Source organism: Triplophysa rosa, linkage group LG3 (assembly GCF_024868665.1).
Source record: "Triplophysa rosa linkage group LG3, Trosa_1v2, whole genome shotgun sequence".
NCBI lineage: Eukaryota > Metazoa > Chordata > Actinopteri > Cypriniformes > Nemacheilidae > Triplophysa > Triplophysa rosa.
In genome coordinates, this window is record NC_079892.1 from 3,939,031 (window position 1) to 3,959,935 (window position 20,905).

Genomic DNA, 20,905 nt, shown 5'->3' on the forward strand with positions numbered 1-20,905 from the left:
TTTGTGTTTTATTTGTTTTAACGCACTGCTGATGCTTGTTACGGCAAAATGAATAATAATATGAAGTATGCACATATAGATGCAAACAGTTTTTAAAATCGATGTATATAGTGGGACCACACTGAAAATCAGGAATGTAAAACCAATTTAAAAATGGAAATAAATCTTTAAAATAAAATCCCCAAAAATAATTGGGATTAAATATTTAAAAAAAAATTGAAAATCATTTCTAAATCTTGGACTTTACTATATGTCTCCCCTAGGACCCTAGTATACACAATATATCTTCTATAACTCAATCTTTGATATTCATGAGTAAAAATGTAACCTTTTATATGAATCTGTGGTAGATGTTTCTGATCATGACAGGGCATTCTGGGAGATGAAGTACTTTCAGTAAATCTCAAGGTTATTTAAGTGTATTTCCTATCACGGAGAGGTCACAGGAAAAACGATCGAGCATCGCCCAGACAGTCAATCACACTGAAGGAAGTTTGAACAGCTATCCAAGTATGGTACGGCTAGTAACCTGAGCACCGGACCTCGGACAATCACTTAAAACTTAGCCAGAGAGAATGAGTCTGATTGAATTTGTCTCTCCTCATTGAATTCTAATCTCTCCGAGCAGTGAATGCACCAGAACAATGTGCATTAACCGAGATACACATGGATACTTTTTTGTTGAATGTTAAAACTGTTGTATTGACTTGCGAGATCAACTAGCATGCTCTAAAAAAAAACAAGATTCAGAAACCAGATGAGGCGTGGTTATAAAATATTTGAATGAGGGCTGCAAATATGCTTTCTAAACACACCTCTCTGTTTATTTTGGGGTACTGTGATAGATCTGTTCAATCTTTCTGAAGTCGTGTATTGCATCTGTTGGTAGTATTTGCATCTTTGATCTACAATCTTCAAATGAAGACATTGTTAAAACCACAAACCGACCAAAGAGTCTTCGCCGTCAAAAACTGAAACCTGTTCAGCTTGCAGAATCCTTGCTGCTCTTTAAACTGCAAAGTGCCATTGAGTGTCCTGCGCCGCAGCCAATCAGAAGAGTCGTAGAGTCTTGTAGGCTGGGGATTGGTTGTGGTTGTGTGATGTCACAGAGGGATCCGTCGCCACACATTCCGTGTTCGTTCCAGCCCCAGGAGAGGATTCGACCTCCTAATGGGAGACATGACAATGAAATAACCAATGAAATTTACAATAGGCGAAAATGACGAATAGACGAATGGAGAAGAAGAATAAATTGAAGCAATATGTACATCCAACAAAAATTTTTTTTATGTAGCACCAAGTTTATGGAGCATTGCACCGGGTCATGGGTTTGAATCCCGGAGAACATACGTACTGAAAATCAGAATATCTTGAATGAACTGTAAGTTATAAAAGTGTCTGGAAAATGAAAAAATAATAAACACACATACATCACATTTGTGAATGGCTCAAACCACCCGCGGTCGAAAAGGGCCGTCTAATTGGACGTCCAGCAGGTAGGTGTGGTCAAGCCTGCATCACCATGGAAACACGTGCCACAGCAACATGGTTACATATCAGCTCTCATCGCCATGGCAACCAGGAGCAAGCACGCTTTCTCAAGGGTAACTCGTCTTCTCACATTCGTCGCCCCCCCACACCTATTTTCTCCCACGCTCCCCTACCTTCATTCTAATACCCCATTGCGCTCTATCCGGCGTGTCGTCACATCTTTATTGTTCTCTGTTAGTTAAAAACGTCGCGTTCGCGAATTTCCCAGGACTGATGATTCAAATCTAATGGAATATATGACTCCGTGCATACCATTAGCATTGTCAACCTGGAACTTGTGCTGTTAAAATAGACGCAAAGAGTATTGTCTTTGAATGGACGACATGATATTCACAAAACAAGAGCCACACAGCAATCAGTCTGTGGTTCCCATAGCAACATACTTATAGAACGTAGCAACGTATAGAACAGCCTACCGATATAGACAAAACATGAAATGAATACTGAGCCTTTACTTAAAAGACATGGTGATTACTCGAGTCTTTGTGCAAAGTCCGGACTTGAAATCTGTTATTTAACGAATGCTCTTGGCTCTTGGATTTCCACTTGCAGTGACTGTCTATGATTGAGGCAGTGCACTGCCCTGGAATAAATGAAAAAATACACAGTTTTACAAGTATAGCTACAAAATGTAAAGACCCTACAAAATCAAAATAGACATTTTTAGGCTTTTAGAATGAATATGTTTGGATATCTGAAAAGTTTTTTTCCAAAAACAAATCGGTTTTTAAACATGTTCAAAAATCATGTTTTTTATTGTGTTATCATGTTTTTATTGTGTTTTATTATGTTAGTCAGCTGTTTTTTCTTATTACTAATACTTAAACAACCTAACTGCAGATAGTTATCTGTGAACTCTTCATCTAAAAAACCGTGTGCTACATTTACATTACCTTTAGTCATTTAGCATGCGCTTTTATCCAAAGCGACTTACAAATGAGGTGAACAACAGAAGCTGAATATGACAGTCTATCATAAAGTTTCAGTTATGTAGAATTTCATGCACAAAAACAGATTGTATGACATCTTTTAAGTTATAGTTTAAAATCATGGAGAGTAATGCACGTGCTAAGTATAGTCTTGTAGTGTGTTGATATTATTTACTGTAATATTTGTTATTTGAGAAGACATTTAAATGATTCTTTTCGTGTTGAGACTATTCTTCAAGACGATTGAACCTATTTTTATGAGTTACCAATCGATGACTTACTGTGGCTCTATTACCCGGGTCATGGGTTTGAATCCCGTGGGACACTCATACTGATAATATGTGAATAAAGAATACTGTGTGGTTCACTTTGTAGTAAAGTGTATGCTTAATGCATGAGTTAGTTGAAAGAATTCCTTTAACTAAAGGTTCTTTTTTTGACATCTGTAAGCATTTCATAAATGGGGTTAAATGGCGTTACATCGAGACAGAAGTGCGTAGTTTTTCACAGTGTTAGTAAGCTAATTCATTGGATCAGACTCATGGTAACTATGTAATGTTGAAAGACCCTCTGAAGTGCCTTAAAGGGATAGCTCTCCTTCAAAATGAACATTCTGTCATTATTTAAACACCCTTTTGTCATTTCAAACCTGCATAACACAAAAGAAGATATTTTGAAAAATGTTGGTAACAGAAAAACGTTGGTTCCCATTGATATTGGTTTTGTGAACATACGATAGAAGTCACTGGAGACCAATGGTTTTTGGTTACCAACATTTTTCAAAATATCTTCTTTTGTGCTCCAACTAGACATGGACAACGTTGACATTTACAAGATTTAAGCATTCAAAACATATATATACACATCAATGATTTTTATCATTTTGCACTTCCGCTTCTCAGATTCTAAGCTTTGAGGTAAATTGAACACTATTGGTTATTTTAAAAGGGGAGGAGCCACTGACAATGTCTTGCACCAACTTCCTGTTTCAGTGGAAATTACATCAACGCATTGAACAGCTGCACATTTTAAAGGAACAGTTCACCTTCAAAATGAAAATTCTGTCATCATTAACTCTGTTGTCATTTTAAACCTGTGTGATTTTCTTTCTTCTGTAAAACACAAAATGAGATCGTGTGAAAAATGTTGGTAACCAAAAACCGTTGGTCTCGAATGACTTCTATTGTATGGACACAAAACCAATGCAAGTCAATGGGAACCAACAGTTTTCTGTTACCAACCCTTTTCAAAATATCTTCTTTTGTGTTATGCAGGTTTGAAATGACAAAAGGGTGTTTAAATAATGACAGAATGTTCATTTTGAAGGAGAACTATCCGTTTAAGGCACTTCAGAGGTTCTTTCAACATTACATAGTTACCATGAGTCTGATCCAATGAATTAGCTTACTAACACTGTGAAAAACTACGCACTTCTGTCTCGATGTAACGCCATTTAACCCCATTTATGAAATGCTTACAGATGTCAAAAAAAGAACCTTTAGTTAAAGGAATTCTTTCAACTAACTCATGCATTAAGCATACACTTTACTACAAAGTGAACCACACAGTATTCTTTATTCACATATTATCAGTATGAGTGTCCCACGGGATTCAAACCCATGACCCGGGTAATAGAGCCACAGTAAGTCATCGATTGGTAACTCATAAAAATAGGTTCAATCGTCTTGAAGAATAGTCTCAACACGAAAAGAATCATTTAAATGTCTTCTCAAATAACAAATATTACTGTGTAGACTTCGGCTTAAGTAAATAATATCAACACACTACAAGACTATACTTAGCACGTGCATTACTCTCCATGCAGTTTTACAGACCGATTTCACACTCTGTTTTTGTGCATGAAAGCCTACATAACTAAAACTATATGATAGACTGTCATTTAATGCTGTTAGTGGTTTATGATATTCACCGTGCTTTACTTTGAAAACGCCTTTTTAGTCTCATTGAAAGATAAACGTCCTGCAATGCCTTTAAGGACGTCCCTTGAGTGCTTCGAGAATGCTGCGTGATTCCCAAGGCATGCCAGGATGTTATTGAGTTTCAGCGTCACGTTTGTAACAGCGATCCACTTATCTCAAGGGTGCGACAGACACGAGGAACAGAGATAAACATCTCAAGTTCCCCGAGCAATGAAAACCTCCTTGGCTGGATTCCCGCCTCGACATTATGGAACATGATCATTTTCTATTTACGAAGAAAAGACGAGAAGGTGATAAAGTAATCGTGCTCGTCCACAGCCCATTCCATTCTATGCATTCAATCTAAACCTTATAAAACAGTGTGCGTTTCCTGGGGATCAAACCCATGACCTGTGTTGCTAATGTAATGCTTCACATACAAAGAGCCCAAAGTGGCTATAAAATTCAGTTTCTCGGCATTGTACAATGCAATTAACAGAAATGCCATTCCAAGAGCTTATACGACACGAATGACTTGAGATTGTCGTCCAGTGATGGATTCATTTCCCAACACTAAGGCATAAGATTTCAAGACTCATTCCCACTCTCCTTCTATGATAGCGGTAAAGATCACAGCATTGAGTCATCCGTTTAATTAACCCAGTGACAACAGATCCTCCTCTTCACCAGCATTACGGACGTCACGTCGAAAATTTCCCATTACTGAACCCCGACCACTGAATTCTCAAAGGTCTCAGCGTTAATTCTGACAGCCAGGCTTAGCCATATCACAAAATACTGGCTTACTTTAATTCTCGGTCTCTCTTGCAGGCTCAATGTCAGAGCAGTCACATCCCATAATGAGCTACTCTGCACCTAAAGATGCTGTAGGGTTATTGCCGTGGCAACAGTGTGTGTGATGGTGGATCTTCAGCAAGGGAGAAAACCTGTTGCTTTGAGTTTGTTTTTGTGTGGCTGAGGTATTAAATAAGCGTTTTGGGCCCACTCTACATCATACAAGACCGTTCGTTTTACTCACCCACAATGGCCAGGTTGTGTTCAGATCCACAGGCAATCTGAAAAATCCATGAGAAAACGTCAATCAAACACCTATTACATGTTCTGATCACAGCTCAATCACAGTTGAAACACAATCACCGTCAGACCTCGGTGATTCATCAATCCTTATCTCGTACCCATACACCACTCACTCCCGCTGAGAAACACACGCTCTCCCTCCATGTAACAGAAGCCGGAGTGCCTGAATCGAACAGAGACCCTTCATAAGTGTGACGGGGGTGATGGAGAGGCGATTTACACATACAGCCGCATAGAGAGATGCTTCCCGCGGTCAAAAATAGCACAAACGCACAAATGGCTTCCCGGCCCTGATGTTGGAGTCGTATGTCCGTTACCGTGGCGACTTGTAGAGATGCGAGTGGATGACCAGGCGTTTCTGGTTGGTTCATTAATGTTTGGTGATCGTCCCTTATTACACAGAGGAAATGACTTGCTAGCGGATAAAAACATCGCTAATGCTCTCCGCTGTAGCTTAGAGGACGCCGTACACACAAACACACACGGTGTAAATTATCCTAAAGCATGGTGGGAAATGGTAGGAAAGCCTAAGAAAACCTCAAAACTTTCTGGTTTCATGAACAGTCGAGTCTCCTGAAAATTAAAACTAATAATAACCTTCCTGTTTTTGTAATAACAAACAAGGTTACTGAAAGCAGTGGTTTTGTGGCATTTTATGAAAGAAGTGTATCATACATTTTATGCGATCAAACATCAGTAAAATAAGCCCGTCAACCAAAAGAATTGATGTTCCAGCATTGTATACCTGAATATGTTTTTGGTATAACTAAAATTCTTAGTTTAATATTATAAGTCTTTATTTGGGGGGCCGCAAAACCATGCACCCTACACAAAGTGGGCCTTACCACGAAAAGTTTGAGAACCACAGACTTAAAGGGACAGTTGACTCCAAAAACAATCTCTCTTTTTTTTACTCACCCTCGAGTTGTTCCAAATCTGCATACATTTCTTTGTTCCGATAAAAGATATTTGGAAGAATGCTTTTAACCAAACAGTTCTTGGTCACCATTGACTACCATAGTTGGAAAAATGTCTTTATAAATTTCTTTGCTCTGTTGAACACAAAAGAAGATATTTTGAAGAATGTAGGAAAGCAATCAGTTCTGGGGCACTTTTGACTACCATTGTCAATTTTCCTTCTATGCTATGATGAGAGAATTTGTATATTTGGTTGAAATTTTCCTTTAAGTAGAAAATTCTTAAGTTTTAATACTTAGTTTTCAATGAAAATTTTGTATCTATTTAATTTGCAAGGGTCTATATAGCCCAAAAAAATATATACAAATATATAATAATATAAACACCAAAATAAGACAGAGACCAAAAACATCACAAGGTCATTTTAGAAATGAATTTAATGTGCAGCAAAAAAATAAATATGCATGAATTTGGATATGCTTTCGTCCGGTTAGTCCGGTTAGTGAGTTCGAGTCAACTAATAGTCAAAGTACAAAGGAACGTCCTTCATAGACACAATCAAAACCCAAAAACAAATCAGGATCCTCCTGTCAGACTTCACAAAATGATTTGTCCTGATGCAGTCCGTTTCTCTTGCCATCACCAACAAAACGGCCTCACATCTGTCTGTATCTGAACCCACAATATATAACACATTGTCAAAACAGATTTTGGGTTGGCAGGAGACGGTCCAAACTGCCCTGATGTTGTGCACTGCATGATGTCGACTACAACCCATCTAACACGCCAGACAGAAGATATTTTGAACAATGTTCATTGACTTCCATGGTATGGGCACAAAACCACTGAGACATTTCTCAAAATATCTTCTTTTGTATTTCACAGAAGAAATGAGTCGTATATCTGCGACTAACCTTATGCAAATGAGGAGCGATTGAATATGGCAACTACCAACCGAGGAATGCTTATTTTAATGGGGGCAAATTGACCTTTGTTAAGGTAAGAAAGATGATGCACCACTTTTCTGTAACCATACACAGCAAACAGACACGTCAGCAATGGTATCCGTCAACCCCAAAAGCAGAAAAAAATGACAATGATGGACAGCACACATCCACGCCAGCCATTTTTAACCGTCCCTGAGAGGCGCAGAGGTAAGAGTAATGAAAAGGTTCATTATTACAGGGGTCCCGTTATAGCTGTAAGTGGATCTATGGGGGGCAATCATCCCTCTTTTTTAGTCAATAAAGGTTGTTCTGTAATTGTGAATGGACATACCAATTGTGACCCTGGACCACAAAATAAGTAGCAAGGGTATATTTTTAGCAATAACCAACAAAACATTGTATGCGTCAAAATGATCGCTTTTTCTTTTATGCCAAATATCATTAAGATATTATGTAAAGATCATGTTCTATTAAGATATTTTGTAAATTTTCTACCGTAAATATATCAAAACTTGATTTTTGTGGATGCAGCAAAAACAAAAATGGCCAGAAACACGCCTACAAACTTCACTCGCTGCTGGCCGCTCTTTGGGAATTACTCACTCAAGTTTGGAATCTATGTAAAGCTTAGAATTAGTGATGCACCAAAATGAAAATTCTGGGCCGAAACGGATACCGAAAATTCAGGATGCACTTGGCCGAAAGTTACTTAAAAAACTTTTAGAAATAGTCTTTATTTAACTGTATTAATTACACAAACTAAAACATCAAAAATTAAGGAGAACATATTTAAAACAATACAAAATATATTATTTTTCCTTGGTCACTGCAACCAATCAAATATAACTTTTTTTACCAATCATCTAAACATTGTAATTCTAGAATTATTCTACAATTATTATATGCATAATAGTAGTCATAGTCAGAAGCTCCTGCTAATACAAGAAGTGTATTTACTGTATATTTATATACACTCACCTAAAGGATTATTAGGAACACCTGTTCAATTTCTCATTAATGCAATTATCTAATCAACCAATCACATGGCAGTTGCTTCAATGCATTTAGGGGTGTGGTCCTGGTCAAGACAATCTCCTGAACTCCAAACTGAATGTCAGAATGGGAAAGAAAGGTGATTTAAGCAATTTTGAGCGTGGCATGGTTGTTGGTGCCAGACGGGCCGGTCTGAGTATTTCACAATCTGCTCAGTTACTGGGATTTTCACGCACAACCATTTCTAGGGTTTACAAAGAATGGTGTGAAAAGGGAAAAACATCCAGTATGCGGCAGTCCTGTGGGCGAAAATGCCTTGTTGATGCTAGAGGTCAGAGGAGAATGGGCCGACTGATTCAAGCTGATAGAAGAGCAACTTTGACTGAAATAACCACTCGTTACAACCGAGGTATGCAGCAAAGCATTTGTGAAGCCACAACACGCACAACCTTGAGGCAGATGGGCTACAACAGCAGAAGACCCCACCGGGTACCACTCATCTCCACTACAAATAGGAAAAAGAGGCTACAATTTGCACGAGCTCACCAAAATTGGACAGTTGAAGACTGGAAAAATGTTGCCTGGTCTGATGAGTCTCGATTTCTGTTGAGACATTCAAATGGTAGAGTCAGAATTTGGCGTAAACAGAATGAGAACATGGATCCATCATGCCTTGTTACCACTGTGCAGGCTGGTGGTGGTGGTGTAATGGTGTGGGGGATGTTTTCTTGGCACACTTTAGGCCCCTTAGTGCCAATTGGGCATCGTTTAAATGCCACGGCCTACCTGAGCATTGTTTCTGACCATGTCCATCCCTTTATGACCACCATGTACCCATCCTCTAATGGCTACTTCCAGCAGGATAATGCACCATGTCACAAAGCTCGAATCATTTCAAATTGGTTTCTTGAACATGACAATGAGTTCACTGTACTAGAATGGCCCCCACAGTCACCAGATCTCAACCCGATAGAACATCTTTGGGATGTGGTGGAACGGGAGCTTCGTGCCCTGGATGTGCATCCCACAAATCTCCATCAACTACAAGATGCTATCCTATCAATATGGGCCAACATTTCTAAAGAATGCTTTCAGCACCTTGTTGAATCAATGCCACGTAGAATTAAGGCAGTTCTGAAGGCGAAAGGGGGTCAAACACCGTATTAGTATGGTGTTCCTAATAATCCTTTAGGTGAGTGTATAAAGGGATACTTCACCCAAAAATGAAAATTCTGTCATCACATATTGTGAATGATCAAAAAAAGTTCGCATGAGATAATGTGCGTGATCCCCGACAAACAAAATCGGTCACGCGCATTCGCGCATTATACTGAGCTTGCGTGTCATTTTCTGTCCGCTGGTTTTGAGATTTCTTCTTATATTTATTAGTTTTAGCCTTTGTTATGTACATGGTCGTTCTTTGATAACAGCTAGAGTGCGAGTGAGCGCGAGCCAGATATTTCGTTTTTTATTTCGACCAATAACGGAATTTTCGGCAGCCGATATTTCGGTGCATCACTACTAGGAGTTTGCGCTTTCGGGTTCATCTACTCTCAACAACTTCATTACAGCAGTAAGCCAATAGAGAGCCTTAAAACAAACATGTGTCATATTAGCAACGGCCTGCTACAACGCCTCTGATTAACAACTTCACAGGCGATTTTCTCAATATTTCGAATTTTTTGCACCCTCAGATTTTCGAATAGTTATCTCGCTGCGCGTAAATAGCGATCTATATACGCTGCGCCAAATATCGATATTTTAATTAATTAATAAAACAAGACGCTTTAAATATTTTCCAAGCGTTATTACATCATGGCTCCACTGGGTGGCGCTTAACACGCAAACGAGGGAAACGTGAACAAACTAGTCTGAGAAAGAGTTTGCGTGTAAAATAAGATATACTCCATGCATGTTTGTGAATGAACGTTAATGTGCGTAGATTTAACGCACAATGTTCTTTAGGTTTATTTTATTTAAGCTGGTTAAGACTAAGAGGTTCACAGGTTTAAATAAGTGGCTGTTAAATTTAGAAATGTGCCAGTATAAACATTTTTTATGTGTTAAATGTGTCCGTTTACAAAGATAAGCTTTTAATTTAAGCATTAAATGTTTACTTTACTTGAAATGTTACTCGTGTTGGTAATATGTTATTGATTTACCTACTGAGAAAAGTTTTGTGGACTTGAATAAAGAGACAAATGTTGCACTTAACCTTTTCATGAGCATTTTGTTTTCATAGCTAGACAGATATCTTGATGTATCGTTTACAGTAGTATCGCCACACCATGATATTATAGGTACCGTGAGCCATGTTTCGTACCGTGAGGTACCTTGTGATTCCCAGCCTCACCCAGCAATGCACAGTGGGAGTTTAAACACAGACAGCAAGGCTCCTGTACTCCGGCTGAAAGTGTGAAAGCGGCTGTCCGCTTCACCTTTAACAATGTGTGAATGAACTGGTGTTATAGAATTATACAGCCCATTACTGGAGGCAATTCTGCATTCAGGGACGCGGTCGTTTTTAGCACACCATATCGTGTTTCACCACATTATCTACTGATAGGAAATCTATCGGCCTGGAGCCACTAGAGAAGTCAACCGCTCTGTGATTGGCCGATATGGTTTTTGAGGGTGGGAATTGTATTTTTACGGCGTAAAACAAATGGAAATCAATGGGTTTAAAATGGACTGGCACAATTTATGTTTTTTGCAGCCTTTAAATAAATAAATAGATCTTTGTTATACACAAAGAGGAACGTTCGCTAGCGCTCACATAAAATGCACTCACTAGTAAATGCACAGAAGTCATCGTTTTTCATTTTATTCATACAATGAAAAACCTTTTGACCTGAAGGTGTACAATGAAATGTTTAAAATTATTTTTGTAAGCAAAAGTATAATTTTACTAACGTGATCATTTCTGTCATTACAAAACCACTTTTTTAAAAGTATGACTTAAAGGGACAGTTCACCCAAAAATGAAAATTCTTTCGTTAGTATACACCACCGAGTTGTTCCAGATCTGTATAAATGTGTTTGATGAACACAGAGTAAGATATTTGGAAGAATGCTTGTACAGTTCTTGGCCACCACTGACTACCATTCAAGGTGCTCCAGAACGGTTTGCTTTCTTACATTCTTCAAAACATCTTCTTTTGTGTTCAACAAAACAAAGACATTTATAAAGCCATTTTTTCTACTATGATAGTCAATGGCAGCCAAGAACTGTTTTTTATCTTTCTCTGTGTTCATCAGAACAAAGAAATTTATAGATTTAGGACAACTCAAGGGTGAGTAAATGAAGACAGATTTTTCATTTTGGGTGGACTGTTCCTTTAAATAACCCAAGCCAAGTAGTAGACCCTTGTAGTTTTATTATAAGTGGGTACAGAAGACATACAGCACACTAAATATAGCACTTGATAAATTTATTTTGCGAACCATTTAACTTTTCGTTGTATGGAAAAGAACTGTTCATTTTGCCTTTACGGATGAAATGTTTCTTTAAACCCTTTCGAATCCTTCACTGAGCACCAGTGCTATTCCCTCAAGCCTTGGGCGAAGTCCTTCTGTCAACCAGAGCTCCTAAACTTTATATTCCAGTTGTCATGAAAAGCTGACAATGTCCCTGGACCTATGTGTTATAAGTGTTAGTGTGCACTACAGAGAATACCGTCCCCTTTTTACTGCCCTCGTTTCCTCTCGCATCAACAAGCGACACGCAGTCGGGTCGCCGGTGGCGGAACATTGTTAGCATCAGCAGCTTTTGAGGATGAAATATGACATGAGGTGCATTGACCAGATGAAGGAAAAAAACACGGGAGCACAAAACAAAGTCAGCCAAGGAGATCTGACATGCAGAATTATGTTTAACAGATGTGACGAGGGTCGGAACGTTTGCCTCTCTGCGTGTACTTGAACCTAAAGCTGAAGCATCCCATTTTATCGATTTCGATCGATAAAGTCAACGCCTAATCTCCTTTGCCCGTGTCTCATTCGGCCGTGCCTACACGCCACCCTCTCACTGCTGCATGTGCACACAACGTATTCATGTTTTAAAAGTTCATTTCAAGGTTCAGTGATGCATCAAAGGCATAAAAACCAAGACTGCGTATAGATGGAGCACCGTGTCAATAAGTCATTCAAAGCAATACACACACACACACACACACACACACACACACACACACACACACACACACACACACACACACACATGGATGCTGCATTCTCTGAGGTGAGTGATGACCTTCAATTGAACTGAAAACTGTGTCTCTAGGCAGGATGTGAGGAAGGATACAGCACAAACAGAGCACTTTCGCCCCCTGCTGGTACACTGGACACACTGCATGCTATGAGACAAATTATTCTAGTGACTTCAGTTGTAAGATATGCAACATCTGTGTATGGATGAGATAATTGTGGCTCTAAAGTCTGATTGGACGAGCCGATCAAAGCCACTGGATGTTGCTTGGCAACCATAAACAACCTAGTCAGGCTGACGAGGTTCGGAATAAAGGTGCGTAAATAAAGAAAGAATCGTTTTTGGGAGAGCTATCCCTTTAAGTCATAATTTTTCATTTGACAAGATGTGTTTAGCCAATATCATACCTGTGTTGCTCCAAATAATCCCTTAACTTCAGCATGGCTGTTTGAGCTTCTTTCTGATTCTGGTTCTAGCCTCTGATTGGCCACGGTCTGCCCCAGTTGCCCATAACTGGCTCTGCCCCACGTAAAGACCCGCCCACTCTCTGTAAATAGATGACAGTGATATATTGTTAACTGCATCACTAGTTCACTGAATAGCCATTAGCATTCGGAAACACGAATATGGATGTGTTGTGTGTGTGTGTGATATGACGCACCTGTTTGCGCAATGACGTGTGTCCAGCCACTGTGAATGTCGGTCACCCTCTCTCTCTGCAGGACAGATCGATCTAGAGCCACAGGAAGTGGCAGGAAGGGGCTATCGCTGACCAGCTGACCATGTTTATTGCTGCCCCATAGAAACACATCACCCGTGACTGTTGAGACACTGAACTGTAAATTGTCTTTGATCTTACAAAACAAGACAAAATCTAACTCTTTAAGTTGTTTAAGTGTCACCTGTCAAACAGATGCAGTGGGCGGAGCCTGCAACGACCTTCTCGGGGGTCACATGATCTAGCCCTGCAGAGTAAAATTCAGGTTTATGAGTGTTAACACAAACTATATAATAAAATGTATCAGTTAAAAGACAGCACTGGAGCAAAACTAATACACAAGTGTATATTTGGTGTCATTGTATGAGGGTACTTTAGTTTTGAGAACAAGATTGTTTGTTTTTGTCGTACCTGGGACGAGGCAGGGCTCCTTAGAGGTTAGGTGTGCAGGAACAGGTTGGGGATTTAATGCTCTTTTGGCGTGACTAGACAGGCCGGTTCCCCACTGATACACACACGCTGATGCTTTGAACAGACACACACACATCTTATATATGAAAAAAAGAAATGGGATGAAAATTTGTATTTTACACCACATTTACTCAAATAAAACTTCAGATGTATAATGTACAAAATTATCATCAAAAATTTTCCATCACGAGTCACTATACCTGTTCTGGCTAATGCGTGTCTGAGACCCGCAGCCACACTGGTTACACACTCGCTCAGGGCCTGCACAACAGACCATTTGAACACTTTTACTTTATTATAACTTAAACAAAAATATAATATACAAAATATTCTGAAAATAGCCTTATTATTGTCAGTGCTCACCTTCACACATAAAGGTTCTGCTGTATGTGTTATATGCGGTGAGATGCCCAGCTGTCCAAATGCATTGGACCCGCATGCCAAGACCTGCCCATCATCTATCAGACGCAGATTAGATTTAAATCAAATCAGAGGAAGTTTCCATAGACAGATGAACAATTAATCTAATCAGACAGCAGACAAAATCACTTAAAAACCACCAACTTAACTGAAGCTGGAATTCGTTTGTTGTAGACTACATGAAATTATTTTATTTACTTAACTTATTTACATATGTGGGACATTTTCTTTCTTATTGCGAATTCCTGGTGTTGTTCTGCATGATTTATCTATCAATTACCAAATTAAGTCAAAGTATCCCACTTCAATTTATTACTGGATATATTGAAATACTGAAATATAATATTTCATCTAAGACAGATGTATAATGCAAGTTAAATGCCTAAATATTTCATTTAAACACATGAATTGTGGGCATGTAGCAATATACTGGCAAATTGTGATCAATTGTTTATTTTGTTGGAATTGATAGCATAATCACTTACCTGTAAGGATGAGAGTGAAGTCCCAGCCACAGGACACCGCCTGCACTCTCCTGCACCCAGGTAAAGGACAGGGCTGAAAGGTCATGACCTCTGAGATGTGCCTGAGCCCTAACTGACCTTTGTGATTTTGTCCACACATCAGCAGGTCACCTGACTCTAATGAGACGGAAAGACAGACAGAGAACAAGAAGAGAATAGAGAATGTTGTTGTAATACCACCACTTGTCCACTAGAGGGAAAACAAAGATCGTCAAATTCCCAAAGACGGTGTCAAGATTTCCCCTTTCGCTCATGTGTTATTGAGTTAGTGTCATAAACTTTTATAATGGTTTTAATTCTGACACTGATCATCTCACCAGTAATGACAGCAGAATGTCCACCTCCACCAGTCAGACCGCGGATCTGCTCTGGCTGCAGTCCGCCGTCTGCACGCCGCGGCTCGGCTTCATCCTCCGCGTGTCCATGTCCGAGCTGCCCGTAACTGTTGGCTCCCTTTGAAGGAACATAACGCTTTTCTGTCATCCAAATAATAGTTATTTTGTATTTCTTGTTCCAGTTACGTATTCGTCTACACTTCGTCAAATGTAAACATAATAAGCCGTGCATTCTTGTGGGCGAACAGAATGCGTTCTAGCATATTAAAAGGACATTTTAGTAAAACTTAGTAAAGTAAATGTAAAGCTTACCCACGTGTACAGTACAAATCGTAACAGCGGAGTTTCTTCCATCAGATATGAAAGGCGCCGTTTGATACCGTCACATATGAACAAGTATCGAGAGTTTAGAAATAGAAGCTGACAGAACGGCACACAAAAATATGTAGTGGGCGGGGCTTAGCAGTCGGACATGGACAAGGGACGTGTGATGAACTTTTTAAACGTGTATTTCGTCTCGGTAACATTATTTAGGCATTGTCCAGTCACATAGACGACATTGTCACGTTTCCAATAAGCTTCTGTGTATTTTATACGTCTCAAAACGAATGGGTTCGTGTTTTCTGAGACGACAGACGCCCTCTGGAGGAATAATATTTTATTACACGTGAAACAGACTTTTTGCAACGTGCCACCTAATTACATTTAACTTTTTCTGAGAATGAGACATAGGTATAAAAATAAAAATGTTGACTGGGCACCACACACACAGGAAGGAAAGAAACTGTAGCCTCGGTTAATTTACAATATAAAAATAATGAATTGATTTTATTTGAAGCATATACATTCTATGATTAGTAATAAACGACTCTACATCTTAAAGCTTCATTCTGAATCTGTGGAATCGGTATCTTCTACAGAACCTGAGCATACTTTGTAATTTTTTTTGTCCATGCCCAATGCAACATTTACACGTTTAAATAAATGCTGGTTAACCTCCACGTCCATCTACGTCAGAAGAGCAACATCCATTTACAAATAACTTTATATATATAAAGATATGTACTTAATATTACATAGCATTAGGCTCACAATGGTACAAAACTATAGCTGTTTTATAATATTGTGCACAAAGGAGACAGAAAGCAATGATATTCTAAACACAATATATTTGAATAAACATAAGGTGCTGAAATGGACATGTCTAATAGAAACAAACTCAGCAGTATATCAGTCTGAGAAGACATCATTTTTACAAAACAGACTAATATACACATGCGTAGCTTGAATTTACCTTAAGTGTCATTGCCTTGCATAACATACAGAACTCCACCCGCAAGCAGTTAGCACAAGTGTTAAAGAAACACACATTTAAGAGCCAAACTATAAATACAACACCAACATAATAGCATGAGAATTTAAATCAGTTTGGTAGGTTCAATTCAGAGTGAAAATGAAACAATTCTGTGACAAAACAAGTGGATATTTGATACATAACACACATGAGAGAAAAGGTTTGGTGGGGAATCAAGCAATGCTGTAGTCTTCAGACTCCTAACTGTTTGTTGAGCCTGTTTAGTGCATCTCCAATGATGTCTAGCTCATGTCTCAACTCCTCCACAACATTGTTGATGCTGGTTGTGTCCTTCAGAATGTCCACGCTCTGTGTGTATGGATTGTAACGTACCGAGAATGGCCGCTTAATGGTCTTTGCAAACTCCCTAAAAGGTTTAAAGTGGAAAAAGTCAAAGAAATTCATATGCATTTTTCAAGAACCCAATTATATCATTTAAAACAATTGATACAATTATAATGATGCTCACACACCTCATTTTGTATTTTGCTTCCTCAAAGGTGTCCGAAACAAAGTACACGTCCTGAAAGGTGGTGATGATGCACTCCTGTTTGGACGTCATATTGGGGTCAAAGGGCAAGATTCTGGTGTTTCCTGACAGAGCATGCTGGACGCAACACAAGACAAGACAATAATTTTAATATAAATCATTATAAAATATGTAAAGCTTGACATAAAGCTTCAGTGTTTCACCAAAGACTCCCATTCATGCTTCCTACCTTGAGCTCACTGATGGAGGACAGCAGACCGGCTCCATAAGCTCTTAACTTTCCATCCTGTTTACAAAGGCCAAACTCCACGGTGAAGAAATAACACTGAAAAACAATATGCCGGAGATCGTAAATATAAATAATTCAGTATAATGATTTTAAAACCATAAACCAAGGGGCACATTTTGGGGCCTGTCATTACTTACAGTGGCCAGTTTCTGAATAGAGTCATCGGATGCCCCCAGGGATGCCAGACCGATCTCCTGACTGAACTGGGCAAAGCTGGGCTCGGCCAAAAGAGGAACGTGTCCAAACAGCTCATGACATGTGTCTCTTAGACGGACAGATTCACATGGACCATTTATTCAGAGTAACAGAATTACAATGACATCTTAGTACATATTGCTAGCAAGGCAGGAGATGAGGTCATACTTTTCAAAGAAACGTATCAGATTGTTAGGATACTCACGGTTCGGGTGTGTAGAGGGGGCCAGAGCTGTGTCGGACATATTGAGTGCAGTGGAACACGCGGAATGCCAATCCTGCCAAAAAGTCTCGTGGGGAGAGATATCCAGCCACAGGTCTTATGGTGAAGCCAGTCCGCTCTGAAACAGTTCAAACAATGTTATACACAAGGAACCATATACATAAATGATACACACACAACATTTGAAGATTTGGCAATCCCTTCTCTCACCTTTGAGAAACCGTGAGACATCCTCCAGCTGTGGGATGTTGTCTTCACGAAAATCGCAGTATTTGGTGAGCAAGGGCAGGTTCTTCAGATACTCCCGACAGGCATGTGTGGGGTAGAGTTTATTCAGCTCCCTGAACACTACACCCCATGTTTTCAACTCCTCTTCTGTGAATTCAATGCGGGGAATTGGATCTCCGCTGTGGCACATTTTTTTCACATTGTTAAAAAGGGTAAAGTAACATGCAACTGCAAGGAAATTGCACTTAAAATTTATACAGAAAAATACTTAATTCAAAATAAATAAAGACAGTCCACGCAATGTTTCCTATAACTTAACTAAGTTACATTTTTGAAAAAGTTTTATTTTAGTATTTTGATTAGAGATCACTAAAATGATAAACACTCAACTGTTTGTAGCTCATGGCCAAGTCTGCAAAATACTTTCTCCTTTTGCGATAGACGTTGTCCTTAAAGCCCTGTAGAGACACAACCGAACAGTTAGCGATACGTCATGACATCATACCGAACTGTGACGTAGATCACGATAAAACGTTGCCGCGTTTACCGGATGATCAGCATCGAGGTCTGATCCATACATCAGCACGCGGTTCGCACATTTGTCCAGATCCGAAATCTTCTTTGGAAACCACGGCAGGTTCTCCATCTCTGCAAAAAGTTTGCAATACTTCATATTTTATTTACATGACAAAAAAAGTTTAATAACATTTCAGTAATTTCATTCATACCGCTTTCCTCCGGCAGACGGTTATCGGGCGCGTCCATCTCAAGCACGTTCACGTGTTTCCTCAGCAGCTGAATGATCTCGTGCAGCTGCTCGCGGTTGCTGTCGCAATCCACGAAGATCTCGAACTCCGAGTTGCGCCTTTTTGATTTTCTGGATTCGATGTGCACAAGATTGACGTGTTTTTCCTGTTAAGTTGTACATATAGTGTTAATTACACAGCATACACATACAAGGCTGATAGTAAAAAATATGTTTGGAGTTAAAAACCCAAAAGAAAATGATTTTGCTTCACACCTGGAAAAGTTTAAGAGCCTTTACAAGTCCACCGACTTCATTTTTCAGAGAAAACACAACAGCTGCCCGGCTCCTCTCTGTAGATTCGGTTTTGTTGTCTTTATTCTCTTCGATTTTTGGAAAAGCAGATTTGTTCATCTGTAAAACACATAACACATAAATGATTATAATTTAGTACAAAACAAATACGTTTTATTTTAATATACAAATGAAGCTATTCGACGATTAAACTAAAAATGATGTTCTTTTTGTAAGGCTAATACATGCTAATAATGCTGGATAAAGCCTAAATAGAAACGAGCTCTATTTAAACACATTTCAACCCATTTTAAACCTTAACGCTAATGCGCTCAGGGCGCGACAATCAGATCACGTGGATTAAACAAACAGTGTCGTAAACGACACTTAATCACTTCATGCAAGGACACACGCGTGCAACTTTATTTGCATTCGTTCATAGGTTTAAAACATTATTTACAAACGTATTGTAATATTATTTACGTATTATACGAGTTTTGGATATACCCCTTTTGTAAATTAATCACCCATGAAGGATTAAATAAACCTAAGCCAATGTGAATAAACCTAAGAAAAAATAAACTGATAATTGTGGTAATAAGATATCAGAAATATAAAAAAAAGAGTACATTTCTTGCAAAGTAACACTGCTGCAAACAGGGTCAACCGAGTTCATTCTCTGCGTCAGTTCAGTACCACGGACAGCGCCATTCTGACCCACTTAACACTGAGCAGACTTTAGATTAAAAATAAATAGTACACGTTTTTAGGTATATAAGAATATAAATTTAAAATATATAACAGTAATAAATTGTATTTGTTTTAGTATAAAAGTTTTACGTATCCCCTTATCAAAAGCTTTCCACCTACTGACCATGTTTCTTTTATCAAGCATATTGGAAAGTAATCGTCCGCGTCTTGTCGCCAGCAGGATTCCCGAAAACATAGCGAATGTATTGCGCGGTGCAGGATTCATTCCAGTGTCCCTCGTCTACAAACAATCCCATTTGGATAGAGAGGAAGCCTATTATTACCTCCCTCTTGTTTTAATCTAACATTGGATTATAGGCTTCAATTAATCACTCTTTTACGCACATCTCTGTTAAGTATACTTGATTTAATGCATCTTTGGCTTTCGTCAGGACGCAGGGTTAGATTGGGAACGGTGTCAAGCGCGGATAAATTGCACGTTTCGAAATGGAGAGTCTAATTAGGGCGCTTGGATAGAAGGTGCGCAACGCGCCTAGCGACCTGTCACATCTAATTTCCTATCCACTCATCATTTCTCAGACACATATGCCTCTCTGACATCTATACGTGTCACCAAAAGACTAACACTGTGCATCGGTCTTCATAGAAACTTTAGCATTATCTGGGGTTCATCTATAAATGCGCCTGCATCTGCGCAAAAATAATTATATTTTGCAAATAAAGACTTAAACAATATTTGACAAAAGTGCGTCTGGATATTTGGTTTGATTGAATATTTTGTTTCCTATCATGCATAGTCGACCATTCAATCTAATAAATGAGTTCGACAAGTCTGCTGTATCGGCTAAAGCTGTAGCAGAAAAGCTGAGCAAAATTGCTTACTTCATTATTAAGTTGTTTCTCTTCCAATGTCAAACCAATGTTCATGGAATCAAAAGATCTTCCTCTGCGCGGCCCTTCGCTTTTAGTCGAGTACATGCTGAGGATTCCTTCTGTTTAAATAGCCCCTAAACCGACGTATAAATCTGTTATCTTTATTAGTTTAACTGTATGTGATACAATCGTTGTAATACAACTACACGGCGCGCTTTGCTTTTTATGAAAACCCGATGAGGGGGGGGTGGACTGACGGGTGTTAATCTTTCTCCTGACAGCAAATGGAAAATGAGAAGCTCAGCTCACGTCATGGGGATATTCATGTGAGATACATACCTTTTCATATTCTCTTTGACGATGCGCATGCTAAAAGATCAGTGTGTGAAGAGAGCTTCATGGCAAGAGTTAGGAGTTCAAACAAAACGCCCACATGTGTCCAGAAGTTCTTTCCTGGAATCTATACCGTATGT

The 20,905-nt window shown here is 39.0% G+C and overlaps 2 protein-coding genes across 3 annotated transcripts; both read right to left on the reverse strand.

Annotated features, from left to right (window-relative positions):
* On the reverse strand, positions 1 to 15,454 carry sergef (secretion regulating guanine nucleotide exchange factor). 2 transcript variants are annotated; one of them, XM_057329453.1, is made up of 11 exons: positions 15,343 to 15,454; positions 15,013 to 15,148; positions 14,657 to 14,812; positions 14,115 to 14,209; positions 13,952 to 14,012; positions 13,692 to 13,805; positions 13,465 to 13,527; positions 13,224 to 13,382; positions 12,970 to 13,109; positions 5,439 to 5,475; positions 1 to 1,167 (listed from the first exon to the last, which is right to left on the reverse strand). In XM_057329453.1, exons 1-11 carry the CDS (start codon positions 15,382 to 15,384, stop codon positions 983 to 985), a joined length of 1,188 nt encoding a protein of 395 aa, XP_057185436.1. In that variant the 5' UTR covers positions 15,385 to 15,454; the 3' UTR covers positions 1 to 982. The 2 variants fall into 2 exon arrangements, with proteins under 2 accessions (XP_057185436.1, XP_057185437.1); XM_057329454.1 differs by lacking the exon at positions 5,439 to 5,475.
* Positions 15,455 to 15,852: 398 nt separating this feature from the next.
* Positions 15,853 to 20,610, reverse strand: tph1a (tryptophan hydroxylase 1 (tryptophan 5-monooxygenase) a). Its single transcript, XM_057329641.1, has 11 exons — positions 20,442 to 20,610; positions 18,831 to 18,968; positions 18,538 to 18,721; positions 18,357 to 18,457; positions 18,200 to 18,267; positions 17,792 to 17,988; positions 17,564 to 17,699; positions 17,301 to 17,427; positions 17,104 to 17,199; positions 16,858 to 16,991; positions 15,853 to 16,751 (listed from the first exon to the last, which is right to left on the reverse strand). Exons 1-11 carry the CDS (start codon positions 20,535 to 20,537, stop codon positions 16,577 to 16,579), a joined length of 1,452 nt encoding a protein of 483 aa, XP_057185624.1. The 5' UTR covers positions 20,538 to 20,610; the 3' UTR covers positions 15,853 to 16,576.
* Positions 20,611 to 20,905: the final 295 nt, after the last annotated feature.